At 38.6% G+C, this 24,566-nt stretch overlaps 1 protein-coding gene across 4 annotated transcripts in view; it reads right to left on the reverse strand.

Moving 5' to 3' along the window:
• The window catches only part of LOC105749625 (adhesion G protein-coupled receptor E1), a 76,075-nt gene that overhangs the window by 16,409 nt on the left and 35,100 nt on the right, over positions 1-24,566 (reverse strand). For 3 of the 4 annotated variants that reach the window (XM_031947721.1, XM_031947720.1, XM_031947718.1), the window contains 9 exons: positions 20,294-20,458; positions 17,768-17,902; positions 13,611-13,766; positions 13,387-13,506; positions 9,413-9,559; positions 6,275-6,363; positions 4,608-4,697; positions 3,010-3,187; positions 1,666-1,791 (listed from right to left, as the gene is read on the reverse strand). In XM_031947721.1, coding sequence (XP_031803581.1) covers positions 1,666-1,791; positions 3,010-3,187; positions 4,608-4,697; positions 6,275-6,363; positions 9,413-9,559; positions 13,387-13,506; positions 13,611-13,766; positions 17,768-17,902; positions 20,294-20,458 — 1,206 coding nt within the window. The remainder of the gene's footprint in view (positions 1-1,665; positions 1,792-3,009; positions 3,188-4,607; positions 4,698-6,274; positions 6,364-9,412; positions 9,560-13,386; positions 13,507-13,610; positions 13,767-17,767; positions 17,903-20,293; positions 20,459-24,566) is intronic. The other variant, XM_031947719.1, reaches the window with a different exon arrangement.

The following is a 24,566-nucleotide window of genomic DNA, read 5'->3' on the forward strand; positions in this document are numbered from 1 at the left end:
TCATAGATGAATACAATAGAATATTAATGAGCTGTAAGAATAATAAATATGTAGAATTGAGAGAAACATGGAAAACCTTGTAGGAAATGCTGCAGAATGAAAGAAGTCTAACTAAGAGAAAATATATATAATGCCCACAACTTGTGCCAATGAAGGCAACTCTGGAAGGCTACAAGACTTGTGGCAATAACCAGGGACAATGCTGATTCCAAATGATTAAAGTTACAGTCTTGGTGGCACTTTTCTGTTCAAGAACAAACTTCCCAAATGGAAAGTAACTCCTTTCTTAAGCCCAGCCATTCAATTAGGAAATTTTCCTGAAACTTTTATGAGAACCCAACAAGCAGCACTTATTAAGCTCCACTGTTTTCTGGGAATTTGGTTAGGCACTGGTGCTATTCAGACACAACTAAACAGTCCCAAGAAACTCTTAGAATTACTCCTTTCTTTCAAAACTCAATTCAAGCCCCTCCTTCTGCATGAGTCTTTTCCTGGTTGCTCCATACCCCTAACCTAACTCACTAGTGCTTTCTCTTTTAAAGTTATTTTACATCCATTTTGAATACAAATATTTCTATTCATATTGTCTCCTCTATTAGAATGTAAGCTTCTTCAGAGAAGGGACTCTAGACTTTGTAACTCCAGAACCCAACACAGTGCTAGGCACATATAAAACACTTAATAAATTCTTTTCAGTTAATTGATTGATTAGAATAACTTACATTTCATTGGGAAGCTATAAATTAACACATAATTACATTCGTGATTATTTGAGGAGAGAAGAGAGAGAGCCAGCAATAGGAACTAGGAACATTAATAATACTAATAATAGGCACCAAATAGTACCTACTATGTACCAGGCACTCCTAATAGATCCTCACAATGACATGGGGAGAGAGATGCTATTAGTATTCTGTTTTTAGAAGTGTAAAAACTATATAACTTTCCAGCTAACAGAGACAGACAGTGTTTAATTTTAGTTTTGAATTTAGGTCTCCCTATTTGGGATAGCTAGATCTTACAGTTGAAGGAGTTCCAGATTTTGAAACAGAAAGGCTCATATTCCTGAGTTCAACTCTGGTCTCAGTCATCAGTTGTGTGACACTAAGTCACTTCTCTCTGTTTACCTCAGTTTCCTCATGTGTAAAATGAGCTGGAGGAGGAAATGTCAAACCACCCTGGTATTTTTGCTAAGAAAACCCCAAATAGGACCATGAAGATCTGGACAACAACAAAAGATTTATCTCTTGTTGTGGCTCACTGGGACTTGTCCCATCCCTATGGCCAGTCTACACGGCTACTGAGAATTCTCTAAGGATTTAGCTTTCATTGGAAAATCTCCATCATGTATACAAAATAACAATAATATTTATAATTTCTACCTGATTAGGTTGCTATACCAATCAAATGACTCCACATAAGGTGCTTAGAAAATCTTTTGGTACCTACACAAAGGCCAGTTATTAGTAGCATTTTTACTGCCAAAATTTATCACTGAAGGAAAGGAATAAATTAGGACTATAAACCGAGTTTTCTGGTGTGACCAATAACAGACCCACAGTAATGACATTAAAATGGACCTCTTTCTGCCTTGCAGTTATATCATTCTATTTCCTTCTTTCTGTCTCAGACCCTCTCCTAGAGTCCCCCAAAGTATGGACCCACCTGACAATGTGCCCGAGGATATAGATTCATTGATGGTACTGCACTCAATCTTCATGGAATCACCTTTGGCTGACAAGACTAAGTTTTTGGCCAAGCAGTCATCTTGAATAACTTTGCTCTCAATCTCTAGAAAGAGAGGGAAGAGCTCATCTTAGAGAACATTTCCCAGCAACACAATAACCTGGAATGCTCCAAAGAATTCAGTTTCATTCCAAGAAAGAGCCAGACTATGTGTCACGGGAAGAGCACAGGATTTGGACTCAGAAAAACCTGGGTTTCAAATCCTATACTTTCCACTTACTGTGTGACCTAGGGCAAGCCATTCATTTCTCTGTGTCTCAGTTTCCTCTTCTGTAAAATAAGGGGAGTTAGATAAAATGACCACTAAAGGCCCTCACAGCTTTAAAACCTAGGATCTTATGACTCAAATTTTCAGTAAAAGGAAGGAAGTGGAGGGTCAGCTGATGTCTGAGAACAGATTCCAGAGGGCTTTGATTTTGAATTCAAGGGAAGTGTCAAAGATAGCAGAGAAATGAAGGCAGAGGCTGGAGGAAGGAGGCTACAGAAAACTCTCCAACCTAAGGGATGGAACTAGGAGGAGACAAATTAGGAGGAAGAAGCTGGAGCTAAGTCAAGAGCACTGCAAGTAGAGAGAGGCACGGTCTACTTGACAGTTTGGCCCAAATCTATAAATGCTTTAAAACCCTATGGCAACAGCTTGGAGCAGAGGCAGGGGGCAGTCACTTTCTGGGAGCTCTCTGCTGTGACTACAGGTTTCTGGCTTGGTCAGATCCAGAGTGCTGGGAATCACAGAATCCTAGAAATGGGAATACCATTTCCTTCATAAAGCCTTACTTGATCACATCCCCCTAGTCAGTAATAACTTTTCCCTCTACAGACTTCAAATAACACTTGATTTTGTATCTCTTTGATGACCTTCTCTTGTATTATTTTGTGCCATGATTTATCTAGATTTATGTCCCATTCATATTGAATTTGACAAGAGTAGAAGCTCTGTTTTATATAAACTTTGTATTTCTTCAGAATCTTTAGAGAGAGTGACTACATGTGGTGTGCTGAATGAATATAGGAAGGAAGGAGAGAAAGGAAAGGAAGGAAGGAGAGAAAGGGAAGGAAGGGAGGGAAGGAAAGAAGGGAGAGAAGGAAAGAAGGGAGGGAAGAAAAGAAGGGAGGAAAGGAAGGAAGGAAGGGAAGAAGGGAGGGAAGGAAGGAAGGAAAGAAGGAAGGAAGGAAGGAAGGAAGGAAGGAAGGAAGGAAGGAAGGAAGGAAGGAAGGAGAATAAAAAGAAATGGCCTTCAGCTGATCAATGGTAGTTATTTCTACCTAGATATTCATTTGTCACTGTCTGACTGGCATTCCCAGAAAGACTGTCAAAAGCTTCCAATGTGGCACTCTCCACACTGTCCAGAAAAATTATTGCCAGGGTTGAGGTCTCCTTCTTATTCAAGTTGTGCCATGTGGATGCGTCTTCGAGAACAGATGTCAACTTCTCAGCAGCTTTCTGTCAGAAGAAAAGACTTTTCTCAATACACACTTACTGATTTTTATGTAATGAGAGACTCAAGTGTGCACAGGAGTCCATTCAGCATCATCTAAACTTAGTCACTGAGAAAGGCAACAGACCCTTAGGGACAGGAAAAGGTATTCATTCTCCTTTTGATTTCTTCTGCCTACAATGTCATCTCAAAGGCAATTCTGATCAACTTCTAGTACAATCTATTACCTCTATGTGAGGGAATAAAGACAATGAAAGGAAAAAATAGGAAGGGGAGGGCGGGGAAAGAGAGAGACACACAGAAAGATGGAAAGAAAGGAAAGGAGAGGGGAGGAGGTTGAGACAGAGGCAGGGGAGGAGAGTAGGGGGTGAACTGAATCTTTCCATAACTCTGAAATAGTCTCAGAGCCATAGCCCTAACCCACTTCCATCTTGCTCCCTTCAAGCTCATCAATAAAATGATGGTTTAAACCAAATACTTAATCCAGACATAGAATTGTAAATGAAGAAGTGAGTACCAGGGTTTCCACTACTCAGAACAAGAGGCAAAAAGTAGGGCAAGCAATGTGAAATATACCCTCAAAATTCAAAGAGGGATTAATGTAATGACAAAGCTTGGAGACTCATAGAAAATATTGCAGAGGTGGGAGCCTATGGGTATGGAATGTTCCATATACTGTCAGATAGGGTTGATGCTGAATTGCTCCTCTCACCCTTCACTTTTTCATCCTCTGTTACAAGGGATTATTCATTAGATAGCAGAAAAGGGGTGGATATATTTGAAAATGAAGGCAATGTAAAAACAAAAGAATGATACAATTATGTAATTAATAATTGAGAACAACTTGGTTGGGAGGGGAGGGAGAGTGAAATCCATTACTAGTACATTAGGGAATAGGATCTTAGCGTTGGAAGAGATTTCAGAGGTCATCTAGTTCAATCCATGACTTTGGGGATCTCACATAATCTTTTTGCTTCCTCCCACACTTGCCTTTTCTGGGATGAAAAAATACTGCTTAAAGAAGGAAAGAGGGTAACACACCTAAAAAGGAAGCAAGGAAGGAGAAGGAACTCTGAGGAGTTAAGTCCATAGGCACTTGACTTGATTAGGGAAGGATCTGGATGAGACAGATTGTGGATGTCTCTGTGGAATGGAGAGTACAAACTGCAGCCCATGGTCCCTATACCTTTTGGTCCCTAAAAGTCCTCTTCCCGTACTTCTCTGGCATCTTCCCAGAGTATCATTTCACCTCACCTACTACACTGTTGAAGTAGAGTACCCATTACATTTTTGCACTCTCCTTATTTCTGTCCCTGGCTCAAAGTACTTGTTACCCCACCTTAATTTCAATGCTGGTCAGCTCTTACTAAGCTTCTTTGTTCATGTCTCAATGAACTCCCATGACTCCTCTAACTCAGCTCTTACCTCTAAAGACACAGTGGTGGTCTTATTTTCACAGGTGTCTTCCAGAACATTGAAGATGGAGTCCACTAGCGTGCAGAAGGAAGTCTGTGTCTAAAAGAGGAAAAATACAAGGGTTATGTTAAATTTGAGGTCACTAAAACTTTGAAACCTTGAGTCCAACCTCTCAATCCATAGATAGCATGATGCAATGAAGAGAACCCTGGATTTGGAGGCAGAGTTCTTGGATTCAAATCCTAGCTGCCTTTCCTTGGAATTGCCCTTGAGAGCTAGAGATTACCTCACTAAGATGATGAGACTTTGGAGAAAGATGGCAGAAGAGAAAATGTCATGTAAAGAAGTCAAAGCTCACCAATTGATGAAAGCTGGATCTTTGCCATTTAGCAAATATGTAAAACTCATCTCCAACTATGGAAAACTATGTAAATAGGACCCTAAGAGGGACAACTTGAGCAAATCATAAGAAACAGAGTACATAAGCTTCCCTGAGGAAATTACACAGTTACTTTTGCAATAGTGGTCATTAATCCTTCCCCAAAAGCTGCCATGGACTCATGGTCCTTGAAACTGATCCATTACATTACTAGGAAGCCCAAACAACTGTCTTGTAATCCCCCTTCCATCACACTGCTATTGCAGTCTCTCTAAGATTACCTCCCTTTACTCTGTACACATCTTGTAGAGAACATAGTTGTTTTTCTCATTTTCTTCCCATTGGAATGTAAGCTTCTTGAGGGCAGGACCGAATTTTTTGGCCTTTCTTTATATCTTAGAGCCTAGCACAGCATGTGGCACATAACAAGTGACCAATAAAGTGAACAATAGACAACTTGGCTTGCCATTTTTTAGGGTCTAAAAAACCATAGATTTCAGGGTTCCATCACCTTTGACCCAAGAATAACCCAGGAATAAAAAAGGTTTCAGAAGATGTCAAGGATGAAAATGTTGTTGAGCATGTGACCAGTCCTTCAATATATTTTGTGCCTAATCCTTAGGCAGCTTCTGGCACCCTCACTAACAAGGGTTACTCAGAGATACCCACAGTACAGAGAAACAACAACCTAAAAGCATCATGGGAAACTAGCCAAGGCTCATTATTCTCTACAGGGGGATTTCTTTGCCATGATGACATTTTACCCAAATCTTTTGCTTGCCTTTATTCTAAAACTCTCACTTTAACCACTATAATGCAATGTCCCAAGTTAAATACTATTCTCCTTCTTTTTATCTACTGACTAAGAGTAGTAAAAAACCAAGTACTCAACTCAGGGCTTTTGGCAGCAACTGGATGACTCAGGAGGTAGAGTACTGAGCCTGGAGTCAGTAAGAACCAAGTTCAAATGCAACCTCAGACACTTGCTGGACAGTCACTTAGCCTGTTTGCCTTGATTCACTGGAACAAGAAAGGACAATCCACTCCAGGATCTGCCAAACTGGAATATTCTGATCCATGGAGTTACAAAGAGTGAAGCAAGATTTTACCCACTAAACACCTAGAACTGCCTCTCTGCCTCATAGATCTATTGTCCGTCTTTTAGAGAAAACCTTCATTTAGGACCAGGTCCTGCTCTCTCCTTCCCTCCATACCCAAGGGGGTTTTCGCTTCTGACCACAGTAATTCCTTCAAAGGAAAGACTTCTAAATCACTTTTTAGGAAAATCATCACTTACATATTCTGGGAGTCCAGGGAGAGTTGAGTTGCTGTGGCAATGCTGCACCTGTTCCTGATCCAAGTCTTCTTTGCACTTGACAAGAACCCCTAGGAGGCCCCAAATAAGCATGTTTATGCTTCAGCAAGGTGAAGCTTAATTAAAAGTCCCAAAGCATCAGTCAGGCCAAGGTACAGGGGAAGTGAGGGTGGCCATGGGGTATGGGTGGGCAAGGAGGGAAAAGAGAGGAATTGTATGCCTCCCTCCATGTGGTTAGACACCTCATTGTCTCAGGAAAGGAGACTGGTCCATGACTGTCCCTACCCACGCTACTCAGCCCACCTATCAAATCTGTGTTCTAAATTGTATTGGGGAAAGAATGCTATAGAGGGTTGAGAATTTCAAGCCAGCTGCTTGGCTCGCTTTTACCTCTGTAAATATCTAGGGTCCCTGTGTCCTGTACCCTCTGGAACGCTCCTCCCCACTCCCCATTTTTCATAGTTTTTGTATAATGTCTTCCCTGATTGGATTGTAAACTCCTTGAAGGCAGGGACCATCTTTTTTCTTAGTTGTATTTCTAGTGCTTAACACAAAGTAGGTGCTTAGTAAATGTTTATTGACTGTTGATGTAGGATAATGCTTATTCTGTCTACTTCCTTTGGTCATTTTAATTAAAGCACTTTGCAAACCCAGAGTTACTGTATACATGGGAATTGCCATTATTGTTCTTTTACTTGATAGCCAGAAAAGTCTTTTTCAAATTAGATTTGGCCATGTGATTCCCCTTCTCAAAAAGGCTCCCTGTTGCTTTTAGAATGCAGTAAAATATGAAGTCCTCAGCCTAGGGTTCAATGGACCAAAATTTGGGCCCAACATATCTACATAATCATTTTTATAGTTTATAGGAATTTACTCCTCTTCATTCCCTATTTGTTAATGAATAAACTGAATTATTAGCTTTTAGGAAGACTCATTATTCCATATCTCCCCTCTAAACTATCCTTCCTATATTAAACACACTCTCTTATCATGTCTACCTCTTAGAATCCTTTTTTTTTTCCCTTCAAGGTTAGGACTTCTCAGACTAACTTACATCTATTCTATATAAATGTTGTATATACCTAATTATTTACATATTGTCTAACTGAGAATATTAGAGTGTAAGCTCCTTGAGAACAGGGAATTTTTTTTTCCTTTCTATCTTCAACATTTAACACAGTGTCTGACACATAGTAGGTGCCTAATAAATGCCTATTAACTTAGGAGAAATCTAACTTCAAACTTTTGGAACTAGGGAATGGTGGGCATAGAAAGGAGAAATGGGAAAACAAACAACTAAAAACACAATAGCTCAGATGAATCTGAGGACATGATCCCTTTCCTCTTTGGAAGTATTTGCTTATAGCAGTCCTTCCTTACTCTGTTTACTTCATTTGACCATTTTAATTAAAGCACTTTGTTTCTAGAATCAGAGCAAGTCTCCCTCCTCCAGGTTCCTTATTCTAGGATGCTTTCCTTGATCACACCATCTCAAAGACTATCTCCCTCCTTTCAGCTCCTTCCTCACTTTCTGTTCAGATCACTAATTCAGCATTAATTATTCACTGATTGCTGCAACATATTACAGATCCACAGAAATCTAGAGTCTCAGAATTGAAGGGAATATCAGCAGCAATCTAATGAAACCATACTTGAAAGGAGTTTTGGCTGTAACAATCTGGCCAGGCTAGGTTTGGTGGCTTCCTGAAGGATAGTCCTGTGACACTGAATGCTATGCATCGTATAAATAAGGAGATATGACACTGAGTGACTGAGATACTTCTGAGCATGAGATGTTCCAAACAGGGGGAGACATGACTTTGCATTTAGAAAAGAAGAAAACTCAGAGTTTGAAAAAAAAAAAACAGACTGAGAGATGAAAGATGCAAAATTTGGAATGGGTAAAGGAGTTGTAGACCTATGGAGAAACTCAACTCTTCCTCCTCCCCAACATTTCCCTACATTCCCAGAGGCTGCTAAGAGAGGTATCTCTGGTGATATTGTTCCCTCCTTGACTGAACTGAGGTTTTACTTCAGTACTAATAGAGTCTATTTATTCTGCATAATTTCTCCAAATTTCTATGTTGCTGCTTACTTAGTTAAATCTTTTTCACTACTTTTGATTATATTTTGTGTAATAAGTATTTGGTGGGAGAGAACTGTCTAATTTGGTTAATAATAAACTCATTCTTATCTTTCACTTTAGAGAAATAAGGAAAAGTCATTTTCACCTTGAGCTGCTAAAAGTGCATTCTATGATCAATTCTGATAGACATGGCTCTTTTAAACAAGGTCATTCAGGCCAATTCCAATAGACTTGTGATGGAAAGAGTCATCTGCATCCAGAGAGAGGACTATGGGCAATGAATGTGGATCATCACATAGCATTTTCACCTTTTTGTTGTTGTTTGTTTACTTTTTGTTTTCTTTCTCTCTTTTTTTCCTTTTTGATCTGATTTTTCTTGTGCAGTATGATAAATGTGAAAATATGTTTAGAAGAATTGCACATGTTTAATATATAATGGATTACCTGCTGTCTAGGAGAGAGGGGAGAGGGAAAGGAGGGAGAAAAAATTTGAAATGTAAGGTTTTGCAAGGGTGAATGTTGAAAGCTATTTTTGCATATATTTTGAGAATAAAAATCTATTATTAAAAAATAAAAGTGCACCTCTTAAATGCAAATATCAAATTTATAACGGATGTAATTCTAGCCCAATATACATTCTGGAGATAAAAAAAATTAGAGAAGCCATCATCTATTGTTCTGCCCCAAAGTGGAAATGTCAGTCTCCTTTTGAATGTGGATTAGAGCTTTTTTTCTCTACTTTATCTTTGCCCTTCCCAAAATGGCATAACCAGAACAGAAGAGATGCTCACTTGCTTTTATGCTGCAGCCCAGCCCCTGGATGAAGCCCCCAGGGTACTCTCTAGTTCTGGTGTTCCACAAGTGGATGGATAAGATACCTTTTACCTCATCCAAATATCATCTTTTTTATGGACTAAAATCATGGTTTTCCTTTCTACTTCCATCACTCCTGGCTAAAGAGTCCTCAAGGTCCAAATTCCCTGCCCTACTTTGTTAAAGATCCCAGACAGATTCACAGGAATGCCTTTACTCACTTTTGCACTGTGTTCCTTGGTTTTGGAAGCTCACTTCTGAAGTACTAGACTTATAGCCAAGGTTGCAGGTGCAAGAATAGTTTCCTGGTGTGTTGGTACACATAGCATGTGCTGGACAAGCTGTGACATCCATACATTCATCCACATCTGGGGATTGAAGAAGAAAATGCCATCATTCCACAAATTGGCCATTGCAACCAAATGCCCTTGGAACCCCAAAGCAAGACAATCTCTATGTACCTCCAAGTCCAGAGTAGGGGAAATATGATCAGACTCCTCAAATAACATCAGATTTGGTTGACATTATTTTTGGATAGTTTTACCAAAGTAGTGGTTTTTCCTTTTTCTTTTTTTCCTCTTTTATACTTTGTTATAAGGGATGGCTCTCTGGGAGGAGGGAAAGGGAATTTTGGGAAATATTTTACTTGTGTAATTGTACCTATCTCTTCTCTATTTAGAGTCAATAAAACAGCTCATTCTTCCAGCTGTTTTGAGCCTAACAAAATTCTTTCTGCTAGTGTGGTTGAGGAGGGGGTACTCTAAGGGAATAAATAATAGAAAAGTTAGTAAATGATCACTACCTAGAGACTATACAGAATGTGACTCTGTCAGGGGATAAGTTCTTTATCTTCTCTCTTCTCCTATACCCTCCTTCCTTTTTCTCTCACCAGAGCCTGTCCTTCCTGCTTCCCTGCCTATAATAACTAGAATTCTCTCTCAAGTTCTAGGTTCTATAGTTAACAGAACTGAATCTTCAGGAAGACCTACGGTCAGTCTTGGTGCGTGCTGTGAGAGGACTCTAAGCAAGTATTTTTCCTCTCAGATTTTGCCTCTCAGATAAGAAGTGTCAAAAATCACAGGCTGGAACACTCCAGAGTGTTGTCCAACTACATTTAAAATGTACTTGGGAAATTGTGACCAGAATAGATAAAAAATGCAATAAAACATAGATAACAGTCTCTCAGATAAGATGTGTCAAAATTCACAGCCTAGAAAACTCCAGAGTGCAACCCAACTACATTTGGGAAATAGTGACCAGAATAAATAAAAAAAAATACAATAAAATATGGATAAGTACATGTGTAAACAAAGTTAACATGCAACTGTAGGGATCCTCACACATGGCTTAATGATTCTCATTTCTATCTAACTTAAACCCCACTGTTCCAAAATTATAAGTTGACAACAAAAATCAATCTATATTGGTTAAAGGAATTTCTTCAATGCAAAGAATTTTCTATACCATTGAAGGTACAGGATAGATTTGTTTTTCATGTTTAGTGTTAAGTATCTAATGAGGAAGAAGAGAATCTAAACCTATGCTTCAACTGATATGTGGAACTCCCAGACAGGAAACTTCCTCTAATAATAATTAGCAATTGCTCCAGAGTCTTAGAAAATTGTCTATGGTGTACATGTCCAGGGATCACCCAACCAATGTGTAACAGAAACATTATATATACCATACTGCCTCTCCAAAAAAAACAAAAACAAAAACAAACAAAAAAAAAACATTTCTTTTTTAATGTTAATTTGTTTTCATGTTAATTTAAAATAATAATTACTATTAGGTAGTCATCAGTATAAATATTATAATGACAATTTGGACACATAATTGAAACTTCACTTTCTCTACCTAGAATGCCCTCTCTCTTCTGCTCCCTTTCTCTTCATTCTTCAATAATTAATTTACAAAGTACTTTTTATACCTGAACTGAGCATGGCATAGTGGGAAGAGCCCTGAAGAGGAAAGCAGGAACTGGGTTTAAATCCTGACTCCATCATTATCCGTGCTATCTTGAGCAAATCACACATCACTCTATGTTGTACTTTCTGCCTGGGAGAGGAATAGGAAAAGAAGTATAGGATTAAATGACTTCTAAAATCCCCTGCCTACTCTTTTTTCAGGACAAAAAACTAAAAATTCAGGGGATGCCCATCAACTGGAGAATGGCTGAATAAATTGTGCTATGCAATTATGGTGGATAATTATTGTCCTATGAGAAATGATGAGCAGGATACTCTCAGAAAAACCTGGAAATTCCTCCATGAGATCAAGCAAAATGAAATGTAATGTGTACAGAGTAATAGCAAAGTTGTGAGATGAACAGCTGTGAATGACAATGTCAAGAATGACTTGTTGTATTCTCAACAATACAGTTATCCATGCTCAGAGAAAGAACTGATTGTATCTGAATACAGGCTAAAGCATACCTTTTTTAACTTTATTTTTTTTCAAGGTTTGGGTTTTTTGGGGGGCAGGGGGGTATGTTTTCTTTTACAACATGACTTTTATGGAAATGTTTTGCTCAACTTCACCTAATGGGGGAATTTGGGGAGAAAGGGAGAGAATCTGGAACTCAACATGTAACTGAAGAAAATAAAAATGTTAAAATATTTAAAAAAAAAACTTGATACTCTAAAATGGTGATCCATAATCACTTGTTCTTACATGTGAGGTTGATACCACAGCTATTATTATCTCCACACAACAAATAAGAAAACTGAAACTTAGAGACACTGGATGTGTCCAAAGTCACACAGTTATTAAGATGGAGCCTTGGGATTTGACTATGTCTCCTGCTCAATCTAGCACAGAGGGTCCTCTCTGAGATCCCTCTCAACTCTTATTTTTCACCAAATAACCACCTTCAACTCACTGAGCTTTTGCTCTTTCCCTTCCCTGAAACCTTAAGTGCTGAACCATCCACCCCGTGACATCTTTGGGATTTTTGTTGGGTAGTATCATTTACTGTTTCACATTACCTAGTTTCTCTTACAAAAGATGTCACTCTCTGAAAGGTTTTTTTTTTGTTTGTTTGTTTGTTTTTTTCTGTCATGGGAATGCATACCTTTCCTTTCTTAAGGTCCTTCTCTGGTGACTTTCCAACACATGAAAGTCACTCTTAGCTTTGCAAAGGCTATACCAAGAGATCACACGTTTTGGCAGATCCTGTCAACCAGTAAAGATGTTCATATGAATTTGGCAAACTCCCGGGGATTAGTCTAGCTAAGTGCAGAGAAAATAATAGATTTAGGGGCGGGTGGGGAGTCCACATCAGTACAGGAAGATGTCTATTAAGTTAGAGGTATCAGCTCAAATAAAAAGAGAAGCCAATAGGAATTCCTATTGTCTGCATGTTGACTTTGTAGTGTTTTGTAAGTAATGTTTTATATATGTTATTGTGTATTTATTTGTTTTGTTGAATATTTCCCAGTTACATTTGTATCTGCTTCTGGCTACAATCAGGAGTGTTATGCCACAAGCAGCCCACATATGCCATAATTGACACTTCTATTTTATGGCATCTGCACTGGAAATATTATCCAAACATCATGGATTTCTGCCTGGTAAATACTGGAGAAATTGCCTATTCCCATCTCTTTATTTGATATGCAGGTAGGTTCTGGAAGCAACTTAGACTCGCTAACCAGAGCAAATTGTTCAATTTTTAGTGAAAATGCTACAAATTAGGGCTTGAATAAGTCCTCTGTTGATTGTCTAGACATAAGAAAGTGATGGAGAAAGTATTAATTGTTTAGCTGAAGACAGCAATGTGCCCTGCTGCTGGCTGGTGTTATATTTCTGTCAGTCAAGCAGGATCCATGAGGATACACAAAGAGTTAACCTTTGGAGTGCTAAAAAGAGAATTAATTGTTGAATTATTATTATAACTTCTGAAAGCAAAGAGAGAAATGCATATCCAGATATAATCCAACATAATCCCAGAACCTTGAAGTATTTATTTTCTTAATGCATGTTCTTCCAAGTATATTGTAGAAAATAAATCTTGTCTTTCTAATTAGATTACAATCTCGCTGAAGACAAGGATCAGCTCCCTCATTTGTTTGTATACTTTCAGGCGACCTCTCAGAAAGGAGACACTCAGAAAACAAAATATTATTTTTACAATGGCTGAACAAATGAACTCAAGAAAGCTGCAAAACAGATCATAACTTAATGTTCTTGGTACCTTCACATTGAGAGTTAATAAAGGTGAATCCAGCTCCGCAGGTACAATCAAAACTTCCTGGAGTATTCCAACAGGTATAATGCTGGGGGCAAGCTGTTTCACTGAGACACTCATTGATATCTGTAGAGCATGGAGGAGATGTTTTCAATAAGTCACTAAACCCCAAGCCAGATGAAATAATCCTAGACACCAGATCAAGTCATCAGGGCTACCATGAGTGTTACCTGTACATTGGAAAGGCCCTGTCCTACCAGGCTTCCAAGAGGTTCCATTGGGAGAAGAGAATCCAGACAAACAGCTGCATGTATAACTTCCAAAGATGTTGGTGCATTTGGTATTGGGACCACAACGAAAGGGATTCTCAGAACATTCATCCACATCTAAGTAGAAGATGAATTTGGTCAAAAGAGTTGCCCAGACTAAGGTTGCCAAGGTTATTGTTGTAAATGGGAAACAAAGCATTTTATTTTTCAGTCATTTCTGTAATATCTGATTGTTCATGATCCCATTTGGGGTTTTCTTGGCAAAGATACTAAAGTGGCTTGCCATTTCCTTCTTCAGGTCGTTTTACAGATGAGGAAACTTAGTCAAACAAGGGGGATGACTTGCCCAGGATCAAGAGCTAATGAGTGTCTGAGGTCGGATTTAACCTGAGGAAGATGAGTCTTCCTGACTCTAGACTAATACTTTATCCACTGTGCCATCTATCAAAGCATTTGCTGAAAAGTTAGTGTTGGGAATCCCAGAACATGTCAGGATCTCTAAATTGGAAGAGACCTCAAAGACTCCCTAATGCAACCCAGACCAAAACAGTAATCCCTTTCATAATATTTCCCAACAAGTGGTCATGCAGATGCTGTTGAGAGATCTTGGGTGATGGAGAAATCAGTGACTCCTGTGCTAACACATTCATTTCTGAAGAGCCAAATTGTAAGGAAGGTTTGTTTGTTTGTTGTTTTTTTTTTTTAAGTGTGTGCCCTTTAAGACTAAAGCAAATTTTCAGGCCATAACGGGCACATTATAAAGAAGTAAACATACCTACAATTTTAACTATATTTCAGATTTACTAAAGACAGAAATTCTTGTGGTGTGAGTGAATCTTTTCAAACTTTATACAGGATGTGAGGCTTTGAGGAACTCATTTTCATGAAAAGAGAGGGGAACTGGAGAGAAAGAAAGAGAAGAAGAGAGAGACAGAGAGGCAGAGACACAGAGAGAGTGAGAAAGAGACAGGAACAGAGAGAGGGAAAAGGGGGGAGAGAGAGAGAGAGAGAGATGGTTGTTGAACATAAGAATCTCTCTCTGTGTGTATGTTTTTCTGCATACACTAATAGGAAAATCTTGGAATTTGTTGGTTTTTAATGGAAACACTGGTGGTTATCAGACAAATGGTCATTGTCTGATTATAGTCTAGCCTGCAGAGATAAAGATTAGGAACAGATTCTGGATGATTACCCCATGTCAGGGGGAGCTCAGTCACCAAGGAGACCTAGCCCCAAAGCAGGAAGAGTTGTCAAGAGAAAAGACTAAACTTCAATTCTCCCATGTCCAATGGAAGTTGGTTAATCATTATCCTTTATCTTAAAAGAACCCAAATAACATCACTATGGTGGAGTCAAAGTACAGCATATCCAATTGTGATTGATCAAACCAATAGGAGCTTGGAAGGCTCTACCACACATCTAGCACAGATAGTGCACAGGAACATTTGGAGTGAATGTGTCTCTAAAAGTGCACATCTCACTTTCCTTTTAAACTACTGCAATTCTGCTCTGCTCATAGAAGAGGTGACCTCTCCATCAGGGTTGAGATCTCTGTAGTAGTGGTTAAATACTTGGCAGTTTAATTGAAAAAGGACCTTAATGTCCGACACCTAAACCAGCCAAGTGATCTTCATATAAGTAATAACCTTCAGAATCCAGGCCTTAAACATGCTTTTGTCAATCCTGGGCTAAAGATCTTTCTAGAAGAATACAGTAGAACCCCAGCCAAGGATCAGCTCTAGGCTTGGGCTCATCAAAGGGTAAAGTCAGTGTGAGAAAATGGATGGGCATTTGTTTGGTTTCCACACTTATGAAGATTGAATTGGAGAAATGAGACTTGAATTGGAGGACTGAAACCCACAGGGACATTCACATTACAAGTTATCTCCCCTAAAAGAATGTAAGAATGTAAACTCCTTAGAGTCAGGGACTGAATTTCACAATCAGGGATGGCAACCTGAGATTGGAAAAGAATCCTTTGTTCTTTGCTCCTATCTTTCCTCTGTTATCTTCCCCTCTAGAATGGAATCTCCTTGGGAGCAGGGGCTGGACTAAGTGGGAAATACAGCTCTATTAAGTGTTTGATACCTACAGATTTTCTTGCCTCACATTTTTAGGAAGGGCCCATTGGAAATCCCAGCCACTGGGGAAAGGAACCAGGAGGTTGGGGAAGGGAGCTTGCATTATGGGAATGTCCCTTGCTTATCTTTGTCTCAAACCATGCTTTGTGTTTCAGAAATTGTGCACCCTTTCTCCTGAGAAAAAAAAATAAACTTTTTTCTGCACTTAAACACAGTGCAGATTGATTGTTAGTGGTCACTGTATCCCACACACCCGTGATATTCATTGGAACCACCATAACATATGAAGAGATGCCCAGCTGAGAAATCCACACAGTACAGACCCCTGAAGTTATGAGTTGCCTTAGCCACATATATTGCATCAATAGGTACCTTCCCACTACTGCACTTCAAGATCATTCCCTCTATCCCCATGGACATGGCACGTATTTTTGAATGAATGTGCTCCAGATTTTTCAAGGGGGATCTGCTTTGTAACAAAGACAAACCAAATGGCCTTACTAAGCCAAATCAGTCAGGTGCTTTTGTTTATTCATCTGAAAAATGTCCTAGAGAAGGAAAGGGTAAATCACTCCACTATCTTTGCCAAGAAGACCCCAAATGGGGTCACACAAAATCGGACACCATTGAAATTCAATCTACTAATTGATAGTTCATTTTGATGATAGTGGAATTTTGTTCTCCAACACTAGAATTTTCTCAAGCACACCCATGATCATTCAAAAGAATTAAGCACAATCATCCATACTGGAAAAACAAAGTGAAGCAAGAATGCACATTTTACATATTAAAAAGGCAATCTGATCGTGAATAGAGGGATGACCTTGGACTTAGTCTACCACTACATTTAACTTTGAACTAGTACTGAAACTTAACAAAAGAGGAGAACCTTTGGAGAAATGGTGCAGCATTTTCAGTGATCCTAGGATCATAGTTTGAAAACTAGAAAGGACTTTGAAAGTTATTGAGTACAACCACTTCATTTTACAGTTAGAAAACTGAGGCACAATATCAGACATAAAGTGGCAGAGCAAGGATTAGAATTCAGGACAGCTGAGGGCAGTGACTCAGATTTATAATCCCATATAATCTGCCAGAGAGGTGGGAGCTAGTGGATCTCAAGTTCAGGAGTTCTGAGTTGCAATTAACTAAGAAGACTGAGTGTCCACACTAAGTCTAGCACCAATAAGTTGAGTCCCCAGATAGAGGGACCACCTGATTGACTAAGGAGGGACAAACCAGATCAAATAAAAAATAAAACATCTAAAAAGGGATATTAACCCCATGAGTAACAACTGAACTTCCAGTCTGGCTGAGATCAGAAAATCCAGTCTTTTTAAAAATTAGATTAATTTTTTTAAATTTAAAAAGAAAAAGAAATTCTCATGACTTTAAATCCATCCTTCTTCCTCTTGTCTCATGCTGTGACTCAGGGTATTCACTGCCATGAAGACCCATAGTTTTATACTGATAATCATGAAACATCCCAGTCTGAGAGGAATTCACATTACAAGTTACCCTAAGACTAATGGAAGAATAGAGTGTATTAAAAAAAAAAAAAAATGAGTCAATCATTGCACAAGAACGAGGGAAAAGGATGTTATTATTATAGTATATTATTATAAGAGTTCAAATATTTTGTGCTTACCTGAAAAACAAAAGTTTAAAAAACTCAATGGGAAATTCTCTAGTGGACTGAATGAAACCTCTATGGAGAATTCATAGGATGCTACCAGAGTGGTCTGGGGTTTGAAAGTATAAAAGGGATGTTGTCCATACAGCAAACTGAGAGAGAAACAGAAAGTGGGAAAGAGAGACACAGACAGAGACAGACAGACAGACAGACAGACAGAGATTCAAAGAGAGGCAGACAGAGACAGAGGCAGAGACAGACAGACAAACAGACAGAAGTAGAGGAGGGGAAGCTAACCAACCATCTAAATAGAGCCAGGTTCAAATTCTTGCATTTCTAGAACTTATAACATAATATTAAAACTAGATTAACATTTTATAGGAATCCCCTCCATCCCTCCTTACCTTGACACTCCATTCTGTTATCATTACTTTTCATCATTAAAAAACCACGTTTGCAGTTACAAGTGTAGTTTCCTGGGGTGTTGATACAGATAGAATATGATGGGCACACTGTAGAATCTGCACACTCATCCTGATCTGGAATAAAGATTATATCACAACTGGAATATGAATAGTATAATAAAACCCCTCATTGAGTCAATAAGTATTAATTCAATGTGACAGGCACTGTACTAAACACTGGAGATAGGAGGAAAAAAACTCTTCCCTTAGGAGCTCACAGTCTAATTAGGGAGACAACATGCAAAACGAATATGTACAGACCAGTCATAGTCAGGATAAATAGAAGGAAGTTGTTGTAAGTTAAGAGGATTGGGGAAGGTATTCAGTAGAAGATGGGATTTTACCTGGAACTTGAAGTAAGCCAGGGAAGCTAGGAGGCAAAGATCAGAAGGGAGAGCATTCCAGATAAGAGAACAGGCCATGAAATGCCCTGAGATGGAGAGGCAGCTGATTGGTATAACCTTTCTCAGCCTCAGTTTCTCAACTATAAATGGGGATAATAATAGGACCTACCTTCCAGGGTTGTTGTGAGAATGAAATGACATAGTGTTTACAAAGGACTTTGCAAATCTTAAGTGCTATATTAATTCTCACAATTCTTACTATGTCCTGATAATTATATTGAAATTAGTACTACCATATGTCCAAGTAGACTGAAATTCCTCTCAGTGGGAAAATTATCTCTCACACTTGTCTGAATACTCTCTCAAACACTTGCACACAACTGGTCACATAGCTGGCACTCAGGAAGGAATCATTTTGATGATAAATAAGAGACTTCTGGATCATATGAACAACAACATAGTGAAATGTAGACAGTTTCCCCAAATCTCACAATTTCTCCAAGTTACCCACAAGAGAATTGATATATAGTAGTAATAATTATAATAATATGCATTTATAAAGCACTTTAAGGCTTCCAAAGAACATAATACATATTTTCTAATTTGATCCTCACATCAATTTTGTGAAATACATACTATCATTATTCCAATATTATAGATATGAAGATTGAGGCTGAAAGAGGTTGTTCTCATAGTCTCAAACCAAGTTAAGTGTTGTACGCAGGATTTCAATTCAGATTTTCTTCACTTCAAGTCCAATGTTCTATCCTACATTATCCAGTTACTGAATAGATAGATAGATAAACAAAATCAAAGAAACTTCCAAACTAATAATATCTTAGTTTCTCCTTTACCTTCATAGAGTTCCTGAGCTGGCATCACAGGTAGAGTTTTACCTGCCCAAATACTGATCCACTTGGAACTGGGACTCTAAAGATGGAAACTTTGGGAAAATATAACTACATCAACACAGAAAGTAAATTTGGTCAAGATTTACACCAAGGTAGCTGGGCTGATTGTTGCATAAGGAAATCAAAGTATTCACAGAGAAGTTACTATCTTTCTAAGGTGCCAAGAAGGAAATCCAGAACCTGGGTCTCTGAGTTGGAAAAAACTTAGAGGTCACCTGATCTGACCTAGACCCGAGCAAGACTACCCTCTAATAAATGGTCATCAACATTTCCTGAAAAACCTCAAGTACTGGGGAACTCAGGACTCCTCAGGAGCCTGCTGCAGTGCTGGAGAGCTCCTTAGACTGAGCTGAAAATTGCCTTTCTGTACCTTCTCTGCCTGCCTCTCACCCTCTGTTTCTACTTTTTCCTTCTAGGACCAAACAGAACACTTCAAATTCTTCTTTCCAATGTGACCCTGGAAGACTTTGAAATCTCTAACCAGATTTCTTTCCATCTCTTCTTAGACACTCTTCTAGAATCAGCAACTGCTACTAAACCACAGAAGCCTTTCTGCCTGAGAGTTTCTGGGCTGAGAAGATCATCTTTGTTTGACTTTTAAAGCCCTTCTCAATCCACCTGGATCCTTCCCACTTTTCCAGTTTTCCTATCCTTTTACTCTCCCTTCCATGTGCTCCAGTATCTGCTGACATTAGCTTCCTAAAGCAAAGCACTCACTCTCCTCATTCTCTGCCTTTTTACTAGCTGTTCTCTGTAACTAGAATGTTCTCCCTCATCTCCACCTAATGTCTACTTCCAAAACTCATCTCCTTTACAAGATTCCTGTCCCCCACGCTTCACATCCACAAGTTCCTTACCTCTGAGATACTTTCTAAATATTCTATATGTATCTACTTATTTAGTTGTTGTCTCATCCATTACACTGTGAGCTCCTTGTGGACCAGAGATCACATTTTTGCCTTTGTTTGTATCCTCAGCATTTAGTACTGTTCCTGGCACATAGTAGTTACTTAATAAATGCCTTTTGACTTGACTTCTCCCCAGACAAGCTTGTGACCCACCAGGCCCTGTCTGTCTCTCTTAGGAGCAGATTTCTGCCTATGAAGCTTCAGCATCTCCTGGGTTGTCCACATGATAAATCTGGGTTAGGTTAACCAAGGGTTTACATTCACTCCCATGTACCCCCCATTCCCAGTTCCACTATCTCTCACCTTCACATTTCTCATCTGGGTCAGTGAAGATTCGTTCTCCAGAGGCCAGTGCAAATCCAGGGTTACAGGAACAGTAGTAACCCTTTCCTGTATCTGTGCACCTTGAATTATTAGGGCAGGTCATGGGGTCCAGACAGTTGTTGGATGTTGGAAAAAGTGGAAGGCCTAGATCGGAGAAACCCATGAGACACTCAGATGCAGGTAGGTTACATGGGGCTTTCCAAACTTAAGTGTGCCAGAGAGGGGACTATGGGAACTGAGTGTGGATCACAACATAGCATTTTAACTCTGTTCATTGTTGTTTGCTTGCATTTTGTTTTCTTTCTCATTTTTTCTTTTTTGATCTGATTTTTCTTGGGCAGCAAAATAATTGTATAGCTATGTAGGCATATGTTGGATTTTAACATGTTTAACATATATTGGATTACTTGCTACCTAGGGAAGGGAATGGGGGGAAGGAGGGGAAATTTTGGAACATAAAGTTTTGCAAAGGTCAGTGTTGAAAAATTATCCATGCAAATGTTTTGAGAATAAAAAGCTTTCATAAAAAATTTGTTTGGTAATAATAATAAATCACAAGTCCCATGCCTGGAATACATCCATCCCTTCCTCACCTATGATTCTTAGAATACTCAGGTTCCTCTGAGGTTCAGCTCAGAGATCCCTTCCTCTGAAAAATCATAGCTGATGCTTCCCATTGTCAATGTCCCCTCCCTCATCAAATTCACTTTCATTGACTTCACATAAGCCCAGAATTTCAGAACCAGAAAGGTCATCAATGGACTTGTAGTCCAACCTGAAGAAGAATCCCTTCTAATCCCTATCTCGAAGAAGGTGTTTAAATTGAAGTCCTTCCTCAGGAGCTGGTCATACTTTTAGGCCTTTTCCAGGGAATTTTAATTATTATTTGTTAGAATCCTAGTGAAAACTCACTGGAATTGGTAGAAACAATGCTTGAGTTTACTCCTTTGAGAATTCATACATTGGCTCACACATTGGAGTTCACAAGTATGGGAGATACACAGTTAACTTTGTAACTTTGTGAATTCACACCTCCCATAATCCCAATCTCAGAGGAAGAGTCAACCTTTGAGTTCACACCTCTAAAAGAGCATAAAAAGGAGCTGAGTTAGTGAAGTCAGTCACTTCGGAAGATTGACAGAAAGGAGCGTCAGTTGGAGATTGAGAAGCCACGAATCAGAGTTGAGCTAGAGGCAGAAGCTGGAAGAGCTAAAAGACAAGCTGCAAGAGCTCTTGGAACCAAGGAGGGAGAGAGACCTCTAAGAAAGCTAACCGGGACCAAGGAAAGAGACAACACTTGGAAGGAGAAAATAAACGTTTGGATTTTATCAGCTGGCTGCTTTTGAGGTGATTATTGATCTGAACTGAAACTAAGGCTGCCTCCATAAAACCTCCCCAAGAAACCTGCTCCTAGAGAACCATTATATTTTAAAAAAGAACACCACAATTATTATAATTCCAAATTTCATTAAAATTATAACTTGATCATTATAAATCACATTCTAGAATCATTTAAAGCCTACCAAGGTTTACTTTCCTCAAATTAATGAAGTAATTATTTCATTAGAATCATGTCATCACAGCATTGGGGGAAAACTTATAGGTCATTGAGTCTAACAGGACCTGAATAGGAATCTCTTAAAGTATCCCTGACAAGTGCTGGATACAGCCTTTGCCTGAGGACTTCCTGAGGGATGAAGAACTCATTACTTTATGAGGCATCCTCCAGTTTCCTCTGCTTTTTAAAAATTAATATCTTTATTATTTTTCAAAATATATGCAAAGATACTTTTTAACATTCACTCTTGTAAAACCTCAACTCCCAAATTTTTCTCCCTTCCTCTCTTCTTCCCCCCCCCACTCTAGACAATAAGTAATTCAATATAGATTAAACATGCAATTCTTCTAAACATATTTCCATATTTATCATGATGAACAAGAAAAATCAGATCAAAAAGGGAAAAATGAGAAGAAAATAATAAGTAAGCAAACAATAACATCAATAAAGTTGAAAATCCCATATTTTGATCCACATTTAGTCCCCATAGACTTCTCTTTGGATGTGAATGGCTCTCTCCATCACTAGACCATTGAATTTCTGGCCCCTTCTTAAAGGGCATATCAGAAGAGAAGGCTCAGGTTGTTTCCTTATTATCCCCACTCCAGGAGCTCTTTTGCAGATGACTAGCTACTAGACCAGAAGAATGCCCACTTAGTGAGTTTTTAAAGAAGAAACTAGGTCTACTCTCACTGTCTTCTCCCCTTCTCAGTGTGTGGATTGGCAATACATTTGACTCTATTCCCTCATCCTTCCCAAGAGAAGCTAAGGTAGCTACATGCTTGGGGCAGTAGGTCTGAGACTATTATTTTAACTGCCATTTCTGCTCTGTATTTCTTTCTTTGTGCTGAGAGAGCTGTTTCTGGTATTATTTAAATCATGAGCTCAAGAGATACAGAGCTAATTGACTACTTGACTGTAAGTTGCCTGGCAGGAAATATTCCCTGCAACTAAACCCTTCTGAGAAGAAAAGATGATCCCTGCCAAAGGGGTGAGTCATGCATGTCTGGCTGACAAGGAAATATAGACTTTGACTTGCTGTTCAAAAACTTCAGATCCGTGGTGAATGTGAAACACCTATTAAATCCTAAAGGTCTCCTGAAAGACTCCTTTCTGCCTTCTTGTAGAGGATAATGGAAATTACAATTTCATATTTTTTATGTTTGTGAGTGTGTGCTTATGAGACTTTTTTATTTTAATCATCTTTTTGTGATGGAAGAAATAAATAACTCTCCTATATGAGTTATATACTTTCTGCTCTTTGAGGAATTTTCCTAGAAGGATCTCAGTTACAATCCTTTTAGGAAATCCCTTTGGAAAAATCCCTAGACATGAATCATACCCTAGCTTTGTTACAGAGATTTTTTTTCTAAAGTTGTATTCTGAATGGGAGTGGAACGAGTCAAATAGTGTGCTAAAAGGCTCTCATACATGGTCATGGGAATGAATGCTCTTCCTTTCCTAAAGTCCTTCTTTGATGACTTACCAAGACATAGAGGTCACTCGTAGCTTTGCAAAGGCTATACCAAGAAATCACAAGTTTTGGCAGATCCTGCCAACTATGGAAGATGTTCAGTTTAGTAAGTTGCTGGAGATTAATCTAGCTAAGGGCAGAGAACACTATCATCAGGTAATTGACTGCCAAGTGATAGATTGGGAATGGAAGAGAGGGAAGAGGTCTGTAACAATTTAGGAAGCTGTCTATGAAGTCAGTAATATGAAGCTCAGATAAAAATAGGGATCAATAAGTATCCCTATTCTCCACATATTGACTTAGTTTGTAAATGTAATGTTTTCTGTTTTATTTTATTTTTATTTATTTTATTGAATATTTCCCAGCTATATTTTAGTCTGCTTCTGGCTACTCTCAGGCATGAGAGAGAGGCATGTTCTGCCACAAGCAGCCCAAATGTGCCATGACACATCTATATATCATGGCATCTGCATTGGCAGTATCATCCAAGCATCATAGATCTCCAGCAGGTAAACACCAGAGAAATCACCTACCACAGTTCCTTCGTTTTATAGCAGAGATATTGTGGAGGTAGAGTAGCTAACCACAGCTAATTGTTCAAATTTCAGTGCAAATGTTACAAATCAGGACTTGACTAATTATTTTGTTGGTGGTCTACACTTAAGAAAATGATGACAAAACTGTTAATTGTACAGTTTAAAGTTAAAGTGTGCCATCACTACAATCTTTTTTTGGAAAACTGATTGCTTTTTCCTTTTTTTGTTTCATTCTAAACTAATTAATTTATTTTTAATATACATTGATTTATGAATTGTGTTGGGAGAGAAAAATCAGAACAAAAGGGAAAAATTATGGGAGAGAATAAAAAACATAAAAAAGAAGTGAACATAGTTTGTGTTGATTTACATTTACTCTCCATAGTTCTTTTTCTGGATGCAGATGGCATTTTCTGTCCAAAATCTATTGGGATTACTTTGGACAGAGAGCTGATTGTTAAACATTTACAAGTATATCTTTTTACATGGAATAATCTATTACAATATAATCCTAGAATTTAGAGGGAGGGTATTTCCTTTAATTAATGTTACTTCCTTCAGCCCATTTTGATGCAAAATAATCTGGATTAGTTGGATTTGTGAGCATGAAGAAACAAGAGCAACACTAGGAAACTATAGTAAATGAAAGCAACAACATGGGCAGAATATGCCCTGCTGGGAGCT

The sequence above is a fragment of the Sarcophilus harrisii genome, chromosome 1 (assembly GCF_902635505.1).
Source record: "Sarcophilus harrisii chromosome 1, mSarHar1.11, whole genome shotgun sequence".
In the NCBI taxonomy this organism is placed as follows: Eukaryota; Metazoa; Chordata; class Mammalia; order Dasyuromorphia; family Dasyuridae; genus Sarcophilus; species Sarcophilus harrisii.